Source organism: Aotus nancymaae, unplaced genomic scaffold (genome assembly GCF_030222135.1).
Source record: "Aotus nancymaae isolate 86718 unplaced genomic scaffold, 86718_ANA_hifiasm-v0.15.2.pri h1tg000021l, whole genome shotgun sequence".
NCBI lineage: Eukaryota > Metazoa > Chordata > Mammalia > Primates > Aotidae > Aotus > Aotus nancymaae.
The window spans coordinates 31,905,331-31,915,792 of NW_026988433.1; the positions used below are offsets into that span (position 1 = coordinate 31,905,331).

Below are 10,462 nucleotides of genomic sequence, written 5' to 3' on the forward strand. Positions count from 1 at the left end.
AGGATATATCTTAATAATATTTATTTAATTGCATTATAGTAATATCACCACAGGATATCAATAAAGGAAAGGACAGACTGAATCTACACTGCCTGCATCTGGCTTTAACAGAATACTCAATTCTGGGCACTGCATTTTCGAAGAGATTGCAATGAAACAAGAATAGTTTTAAGAGCAGAGAGGGTATAATGGTAAAGAAATTGAATACCATATCATTCAAGGAAGCACTGAAGACACTAGGAAATGTTTCAGCTGGAAAATAGCTAAGGAGAAGTTTCTTTTTTAACAACTGAAGGATTGTCATAAGAAAGAAGAGTAAGATTTATGCCATCCATATAGCTTCAGAATGCAAACCTGTATCTGGTGAGTAGAACAGATTTTGACAACACATAATCGTTTATTAAGAACCTACTCAGGACAATATATGATGTTAGGAGTGAAAGAAGATACAAAGATGAATTGAGGAAAGTTCCTGCCTTCCAGGAGAACTATAAGACCATAGAAACAGACGGACTTTGAAAAGGCTTCTAAGTTCCGTGGAAGCCTAGGGAAGTGGGGGAACAATTCTGACTATGAGATCTAGAAAGCTTCTTGGAGGCAGTAGAATTTGAGTAACATTTTGAAGAATAAGAAGGTCTAGCAGACATTTATTAGGGGAAGGGATATTCCAAGATAAGAGAAGTGCTTGAGCAATGGCAAAGAAGTGGAAGAGTAAAAGCCTACTTGAGAAATAGTAAAAAGCTGTGGATGGCTGAAGCTGAATAATATGAGTAATGGCAGTGTAAAACGAGATGAGCCTGGACAAGTAGGGAGAGGGTAAATTGGAGAGGGCTTGAAAAGCTGGGCTCACAAGGCTACGCTTTCCTCTGGATAGCCATAACAATTTTACAAGAGGAGGGCTGATACCAATTATCTTCTCTAGAGGAGAACCTTGGTTAATTAAATAAGAGAGAACCACTGAAGACAATTATCCCACATCTGAAACCTTCCATTGGGCTCTCCAGAATTCTCTGAACATCGTCAGTCTCTTCTCAGATTGCTCCATTCACCTTCTTGCTCTAAGAAAAACCTGGATCCTCCCAGAAGTCACTGCTTCCCTGTGGCTCTTTCACATAGAACTGTTTTTCTCCAATAGCCCCGGCACCAACACATCTGAAGGAGGAGTAGGTATCTTGCTTGAGTCTCAAATCCACCTTCAGCATTCTTCTCTCTTCCCTAAACACCTTCAGCCTTGAATCTCAGGTTGTTATATAACATCATCTTCTACCCTTCATCTTTGTACTCTTCTGCTACCTGCCAGGTCATGTTCTCTTATTTCTCAACTAAGTTAATGCCTGGCTTATCATTCTTCCCAAAACTACTCAATTCTTGACTATTTCATTTGCATATATATATAAATTATCCCTTCCCACATCTTGGCCTCTCAGTCCCTAGGAATTTTTTCATTCAATGATCTTGCCCTCTACCCTTTACAGTTTCTTATTTCTTACCTTGGTCTAGACTTTATCATTACCAGTAACAACACCTTGTGCTGATATTACTATAATAAAATTAAATAAATGTTATTAAGATACGTGCCACAATATTAGTGATACACAATCCATTCTCTTACCACCTCTCTTATCCTTGAAGATTCTCCTTCTATTACCCTAACCCCAACACTTTTTTGAACCCTCTGGGAACTTCAACCGATTGATCCTACCAACTTTTCACTATTCCTCATTCCCTTGATGTTTTTGTCTCCTCTTTACCAAATCACAAAATGAATCACTATCATCACTCCCTTTCATGCACTTTCAATTCCCTTTCTCTCTTTTCCTATTTCCTTGGCAAAACCACAATCCTGTTCAAATCCAACTCGCCACCAACTCTATGCCTTTACTCATGTAGCTACACAAAATTAAAGAAATATACAATGATGATAACCGGTCCTACTTTAATTTCAGGACTATGAATCTCAAATGCCCTTTAATGTGAGTTGGCAAACATATTTTCCTCTCCGTATCTTTCTTTCTCTCTCTTTCTCCCTGTGATTCCCTTCTCATTGTCTGAGATTACCTTGCTTTCCACAATAAATATTAAACTGACACCATAAGAAAATAACTTATTAAACCCTTAGCACACCTGCCAATATCTACCCACTCCTCCTTCCCACCAGTTACCACAGATAAACTACCCATGGTCCTATTGTGCATAGCTCTCATCCTCTCACTGATGCCCACATCACAACCTCTCCCCTCTCTTGAACACCATAAATTATCTGCTGGAAAGCTGCTATTTTTAAAAGAAACTCTTGACCTTACTTCTCCTCCAGCTGCTGCCCTATTTCTTCACTACCCTTCACAGCAAAACTGCTTAAAAAAGTTGCCTATATTCAGAGCATCTAATTTATATCCTCTCATCTCCCTTAAATCCACTTCAATCAGGGTTTCATCCCCACCACTCCACTAAAATGGCTTTTATCAAAATCACCATTGACCTCCACTTTACGAAAATCAATGGCTAATTTTCAGTCCTCATCTGATTTGACTTTCAACAACATTTCACTTAGAAAACCATTCTTCTCTTCTTGATAAACTTTTGTAATTTCCGAGATGTGGCACTTCTGGGTTTTCTCCATCTTTGCTGGTGGTTCTTTCTTGGCCTTCTTTGCTGATGGGTCATGTCCTCTTTGACCCTTTACTATTGGAGTGTCCCAGATCTCAGCCACTGATGCTCCCCCTTCTCCATTTATACTTCTTCCCTTGGTCATCTCTTTCAATCTCGTGGCTTTAAATAGCACATATATGTCAACAACTATTAGTTCTATATCTCTTTCACAGACCAATCATCTTTCAAACTCCAGACATGGAGGTCAAACTACCACCCATAAGATCTTGCCAGCTCTCAATATTATCACATCTATAGTCAAACTTCTGAGCTCAGCCTCACCTTTGCCCTCAAACCCACCAAATCTGCTTCTCTTGCAGCCTTCACCATCTCAGCTGATTTTACTCAGGCCAAAACACTTTGCAGTTATCCTTAGCTCTTCTTTCTCTCTTACCCTACATCTAATCCATTAGGATATTTTGTTGGCCCAGCTTTAAAATATATCTAGACTCTAAATTCTCACCATCACTCTGCCACGTCTAGTCAGAGTTACTATCATTTATGACTGGATCATTCTGGAGACCTCCTATCTGACCTTTCTCCTTTTATCCTCTCCTCCTATAATCTATTCTCTCCATAGTCTATATTACATCCTGTTAAAATATAAATTAAGTTATGGGATTCTTCTGCTCAAAACCCTGGAAGAGCTCCCACTTCACACAGGGCTCAAAGTCCTTACACGGCCTATAAGGTCCTGCCCGTCTGGCCGTTTGGTCCCTATGACCTCACTGAGATGATTCCCCACCTCACTCACTCCACTCCAAGTTCAGGAGCCTCCATGCTGTTCTTCAAACTGCCAAACTCAGTCTTACCTTACAACCTGTCCACTAACTGTCCCTCTGCTGGAATGAAGTTGCTCAGACATCCACATGGCTGTCTCAGAAACATCTAGTTTGTGATTACACAACTTCATGATTCAGTCTACCCTGACCACCATATCTAAAATTGCAACATGCTACCCTCTTCCTACCACCTGGTTCTCCTTCTTTTTCTTTTATCCATAATACTTATTCTTTTCTTAAACACTATATATTATATATAACTTATATATAATTATAATATAGTTACATATAACTATAATGTAGATCACATAGTTGGTCTATTTAATATAATTATTTATTTATTATCTCTCGAAGTTACTATGTGAAGTCCCCAAGGGCAGGGACTTTTGTCTGCTTTGTTTACCGATGTAACTCAGGTACTTGTTGAAAGAAAGGCAGGCAGAAAAATTCAGAAGCTACTGTAGTAGTCTAAAACACAGCTAATGAAGGTTTTTTTCAGTCCTACCCTACAAATATTTATTGAAGTATAAAGATAAATAATCCAGAATCCCTGCCCTTAAAGACCTTTCAGTGAACAGAGAGACAAGTAATTTCAACATGTTCAAAGATAACAAAGCAAAACCAGGGCATCCTGGGAAGAAAGAACAGCAGAAGCAAAGAATGGGAGGCATGAAATGGCATCACATGTTTAGAGAAGTGAAAGCACGTTGATATAACCAGATGTTATGGTATATTTGATGAGCCAACTTGACCAGGCTACAGTCTCCAGTTATTCAATAAGTACTAATATAGTGTTGCTGTGGTGTTTTGTAGATGCAACTAAAGTTCATAATCAGCTGACTTTATGTAAAGGAGATTTTCCTCAATAATCTAGGTCAGTTGAAAGGCCTTAAAAGCAGAGCTGAAGCTTTTAAGAGCTGTGCCCAAGAGTTCCAGCCTGTCCTTGCAGATAGCCTGCCCTATGAATTCAAACTTGCCTAGCCATCTCCAACAATGAAAGTCAATTCTTTGTAATTAATCTCTAGTACATACTTTCTACCGCTTTTGCTTTTCTGATTGAACCCTGGTTCATGCACTATAGTAATAAAGCTTAAGGAAGAAGAGGGCAAACAAATGAAGGGTGAAAAACAGCAGGGGCAGGATCACAAAAGGCATTTGTTTCTAACATGCTAAGAGGTTTGAACTGGACCCTGTAATCAGTAGAACAAGCACAGTAACTGGTCAGGGGTAGAGATGAATCATTCTGGATTTGGTACATACTGGGATAGGAGGCAAGAGGAGGAGAGAGGTGCTGGAGTGGGGAAACCAGGAAAGTTACATGTGAGAGAGATAAGAGGAGAACCCTAAGATTGTCATGGAAGCCAAGACATCAGTGTTTGGGGAACAAGTGGGTTCCCCTTGGTCCGGTGCATCAAGAAAGTCTGGTAGGTACCTATTATAATGTGATAAAAGGAGGTCAATGAGGGCCTCAAAAACAGCCACATTGGAGCGGAAGTGCTAGGAACCAGATTGTGTTGGTTGTTCTTGACAGAACAGAGCAATCAAAAGTAAATTATTCTTTCAGAAGTTTGGCTTGGAAGGGAGGAGGAAAAAGTGGCAGAAGAGAGAAAAGGATACAGTGTCAAATGATCAAAATGTAGAAGCTTGAGCCTTTTCATAGACTGAGTGTAATCAGCCAGCAGCGTGGAAGGGTGAAAGAGACGAAAACAAGAGGACACATTCTTCTGAGCAAGCTCCAGGAGAGGTGGGATGACCATGGCTAAAGGACAGGGGTGAAGGCTTGGTCAAGGACAGTGGGAGGCCTCTCATCTTCTGAAAACTGGAGGAAAGTGAGGAAGGATGGGCAAAGAGCAATATATTTGAAGAGAGAGGATAAGGGACCTCCAGCAATTCATGCCCAATGGCCCTGGTGTTTCTTGGTGGGTTAGGAAACCACATTACATGCTAAGAGGAAGAAGATGGTGTGACATGGCTAGAGATGGAAATTTGGCTTCAGTAGCAGCTGCGTGGCCACACACCAGGACATTACAGTGAGGATCAGGATCGGGTAAGAGTTGTTCTAAATGACTTATGAATTCTCTTGCAATTTGATGTTTCCATAAAGTCACTTTGCAGGAACATTGCCTTGGTCACTGATATTTCCTTGAACCCAAAACGATGCCTAGCATGTAGCAAGCACCCAATAAATATTTGTTCGATAAATGAATGAATACTTAAATGAGCTTTTCCCCCAAATAAGCACATAAAATATTGTTACTTCCTTTAATGCAGAATCATTTTAACATTTGAAAGAGATCACAGATGCTTCCCAGAAGGTTTAAAACAATGCAATGACTCCATTCTTCTATCCTGATCTCAGGAGGATGTGGGCAAGCCAACACAGATAACCAAGGTTTCAAAGTGGGTGTTTTTTAGCTTGAATTTTTTTCCTGAGCCATCTTAGAGCAAATTATCAGGAAAATGGCCAAGTCTCTATTTTGTTTTATTATATAATGAGCTTTCCTGAACTGGGCAAGAGTTTATGCACTCTAATTTTCATTTAGATTCTACCACTATGCACATAGTTTCCACCTTCTCTGATCCATCAAGCTCTCTCCCCTCTTATTTGTCTTGGTGATATTTATTACTGACTGAGGTGAAAAGAAGGGGAAATAGAACAAGACTCCTAACAAAAGCAAGCTTAGCTGAAAGTATGGCATAATTACATAATAAAACTACAGTGCAGACTGTGGTCAGGTTGCTGTTGAAATGGGTCCCCGTTGAACTTCCCCATGCATCACCTGGGTGGAAGACTTTCGTTTTTCCATTAGTGATTCCAGAAGAGCTCGCCTCCATTTTTATTGATCTTCTGCCTGGTGGGAGTGAGGAATGCCTGACAACAGGCAGGTGACGACGTGACACTGGGCGGCTTGCCACACTTCGCCGTTGATGGATTTGCAAACGCTTTTCAGCCCCATGAATAGATAAACTTAAACCTGGAATGAGAAATGGCACCATTAGACAGGAGAAGTCACTTCGGAATGGCTAAAAGGCTGTTACACTCTGGTATGAAGTCCAGAGAGCAGAAGCAACCATGTTTCAAATTCTTAAGGTATGTGTCACTCAAAAGTAGACATCCTTAGTTACCAAGACAAGACCTTTTTGAACCAAGATCCAATCGGTTAAATCTGAAAATTCTTATAAAGCTTCTTTCCAAAATGCTGGGAAAATATGCAAATATTTGGTGTGCTGTTGCCAAAGCAATAGGGCTTAGGAACTACTGTTGGGGTATCTAGAATTTCAATAAAAATCAGGAACTTTTCTTCACAAGATTCACTGATAGGCAAAAGTTGGCTGAACTTACATTTACACTTTGATAATCTTGGAATTATATGCATCTTGAGAACTATTTTATTCGGAATATTTCAAACATACGAAAAGCAAAACAAATAGTATAATGAACTCCATGTACTCATCAACCAATGTCAATAAATATCAAGACTTTTCCAATCTTTTTTCATCGATCCCACTCCCTTTGTTGGTTTGCTTTTTAGATGCTGGAGTATTTAAAGCAAATTCCAGACATCGTGTCAATCTTCTCAAAATCAGTAGCGATTACATTGGCTTACATAGATTACATCATTAATATGGACTCCATCTACTAATTCATATCAACTGTACAAAGAAATGCTGAGTTCAATGTGTATTTTTTTAAAAAACACTCATTGATCACCATTGGAGTTTCCTAAGATACCAATTTATTATTCAGAGAATTAATAAAGGGAAGAAAGCAAGCATTTATCCTGCCTTTCCTTTACTAACCATTTTTTTATTAGTTGATCAGGGAAAGTTCTTCACTATACAGAAGAATTCTTGCTAAGAAATATCAATAAAAGAGACTTAAAAAATCATTTTAGAATTACAATAAGAAGTCTACCAAAAACCCAGAAACAAGGAAAATAACAAGCCTGCTAAGAGGTAAACTGCAAAATCAGCAGTCATAAATCATATTGAAGGTAGGAAGGATCACTTTAAATTTTCTCAGGGGAAAAAAAAGGATATGACCTGGGCCAACTGGTGAATTCTAGCGAATCTTAAGGAAGGATGACTCAAATCAGACCAGGGCTTGGTCAGCCAGGAAAGCAAACAGTGTAACACACATAGGCAGTGCTCATCTAAGAAACAGGCTCAAAGTTCAAGAATTCCAACTGCATAGAAGACAGTCCTGACGTACACGATTTTACTCTCCTTTATCCATTTAACTACCCTCACTCCAACAGTGCTCACCAGATAACCTACGGATTAGGATTTGGCTTCCAGTACAGAAAGAGAGTTTTCATACGAGTGTTCCTGTCTACCTGGTAGCCAGGGTTCTCAGTGTGAGCTAACAGATGGACAACCTGAGCTTTCACACTTCTACCTCTACATGAATTGCTTGGTATGAGTTTCTAAGCCTACAATGCTGTGAGCCTGAGCCTTGGTCTCAGGAGATTCACCCAGGTTAGAACTGCCATGCTGGGTGGCCCCTTGGGAGATAGGCTAGCAGGTTGCCCCCAGGCAAGGCATGCCCTGCTCTTATGCTCAAGTGCCTGGGCAAGTGTGAGCCTTCTACTCCCAGAGGTCTCTCTGTATAAGTAGGACAGACAGCACACCACCATGCTCTGTGCCACTGGTGTATGTTCCCCATTTCCATGGAGGTACAAACTGAACATATGTAGACCCATCAAAACGCCAGAAGAATGCAAACAGATTTGTGGGTGACAGATGAAGGGAAGGGGAGAGACATTTTAAGTCAATATCAGATGATACATGCACTCTCAATCTGCTAATATGAAATAGACAGCTGTCCTGAAAACATTTCTTCTTTTCCTTTCTGCAGAGGATTATTGGGCTGAAGAGAACAGGATTCTGACTTAGCACAGCACTTCTAGCTTTTATATAACTTTTCTTAAGGAAGCACAAAATGACGTAAATGAGAATTGAAATTATATCATGGAAATAAATGAGATAGGTACTTGAAATTGTATTTTAAAAATATAATAATGTAGATCATAGCAAAATGTTAAAAATAAAAAAAATCAAGAATATTTCCAGAAGATAGATATGAGGAAACTGGGTATGTTACATGGTAATTTGGAAAGAATCTTTAATGCCTGAGAAAAAATTCATGTTCTTTCTCTGGGAATTAAGGGTCCTCAAAGTACAGATAAAAGGCCTAGCCTAAGAGAGCTCTCCTCACACAAGGGCTAAGTCAATGAGAGAAAGAGAGATTTGTAAATAACTAGTTTGCAAGATAGAAAATATACTCCAGACATTTGAAAATGTTAGCATTTATAGAACATTCTGAAGTCACATCTTTAAAAATGAATTGTCAGCCAATAAATTGCATCATCCAATTTGTTCTTAGTCTAGAAAAAATTGTTGACACTAATTATCTATTGAATGTCAGGTACTACACTAGATATTGATCATTATCCCATTAATGCCTCATCACAACCAAAATAGACAGAATTGGTATCTACATTTTACAAATGGGAAATCTGAGGCTTAAGAAGTTACTTGACCAAGGTGACACAACAAAGTGATTAACTGATATTTTAACCTTGCCTTTTTCCACTAGGCCATGCAGTCTAATGGATTCAATACCAATATGAACACTAATTGTTTTAAGCCTATAGTGGTTCTGAACCGTAACTTAACAGAAATTTATCGCCGGGAGGAGGGGGATAGATTGGAAGATACAGAATGTTAGGAGTCCTTTGACGTAAGCTCTTGAAGAACCACCTGTTTCTTCTCTCTCCCATGCTTGGCTCCTGATTCTTGATCATCAAAGACCTTAGTGATCGTCAAAGACCTTAGTCAGTAAGAACTAGCTAGAGCTGTACCTTCCCCTTGACACACTTCAGTTCCTCTGACCCACTCCAGTCAGCACTTCAGTCTCTAATCTTGCAATTAGCCCTTATCATGCAATGTCCTTGGAACTCTCATTCATCTGCCAGTATATGGATGGTCCATTTCTCAAATGTTCAAGAGTCTCTAATGGCAAAGGTCATATTGTGCACTTTTCTGATTCCTGCCTCATCTCTGAACAAAGTAGTTTCCATAGGGCAGGTGTGGGGTGATGATCCCCCTTCAGTCCCTTTTCCCTCTGCACTTTGCACACTACATGGTGCAGACACCTTGGGCATAAACAGGGCACAGTGCCAAAAGCCAGTCAAGGAAATGGCACTGAGCATGCTTACCTGTGTAGAAAATTTTTCATTTAGTGCTTCCTGTTTTACTGTATCCTCACAGTCTTTCCTAGGCTCCTTGAGGCCCGAAACTTAGCTGCCTCCCTCAGCCTCATCAGAGAGCTTCCTCTCCCATTCAGCTGAGAAGATGGGGCCCAGGTGATATAAAGTTTCTAATCCTCCTTACAACCCTTAAATCACAGTTACAAAAATACTTTTCCTCTTGAGACATAGCATCTACCTTACTTAATAAAATATCTAAAGTCAGAACCTTGGGAAACACACACCTAGGGGAATAAGATGAGGTTAGTACAAAGTAGTGTTTAAAATGTGGAAGCTGTAGTCAGAATTCTGGGCTCACATAATTCTTACTACAGAGTTCTTGGCCACACCATTTACTACCTATGTTACTTAATGCATTTATTTACTTTTTTTGCCTCGGTTTTTTTCACCTGTAAAATGGTGTAACAATAATTCATACCTCAGAGGGTTTTGTGGGAATTGAGTTTATACCTATAGAGTGCTTATGCCAGTGTCCAGCATAATGGGTGCTCAGTACAAGTTAGCTGCCATCATTAGCTTCTATCATATCAATGATTCTCCTTAGTCTTTGTTTTTACCCATTAGGCTCTAGGCTCTAGCATTTACACTGTTGCCTCTGCTCGTCTGTTTTTAAGCTGTTGCTTTGGCTTTCGTTTTCATGACACTTAAGCTTCTTGACACCTCCCCTTACCTTTTTAAATTCTTTTTGTTCCTGTTCGCAAAAGTGAGTGTATTAGTTTCCAAAGCCTGATAAAACAAATTACCACAACCAGGATGGGT

The 10,462-nt window shown here is 39.6% G+C and overlaps 1 protein-coding gene across 4 annotated transcripts in view; it reads right to left on the reverse strand.

Annotated features, from left to right (window-relative positions):
- Nucleotides 1–6,407, reverse strand: part of ANO4 (anoctamin 4) — a 212,383-nt gene extending 205,976 nt beyond the window's left edge. The window contains exon 1 of one of the 4 annotated variants that reach the window (XM_064379929.1): nucleotides 6,212–6,407. In XM_064379929.1, coding sequence (XP_064235999.1) covers nucleotides 6,212–6,266 — 55 coding nt within the window. In that variant the 5' untranslated portion in view covers nucleotides 6,267–6,407. The remainder of the gene's footprint in view (nucleotides 1–6,211) is intronic. The other 3 variants (XM_064379928.1, XM_064379931.1, XM_064379930.1) reach the window with 3 other exon arrangements.
- Between the last annotated feature and the right edge of the window lie 4,055 nt (nucleotides 6,408–10,462).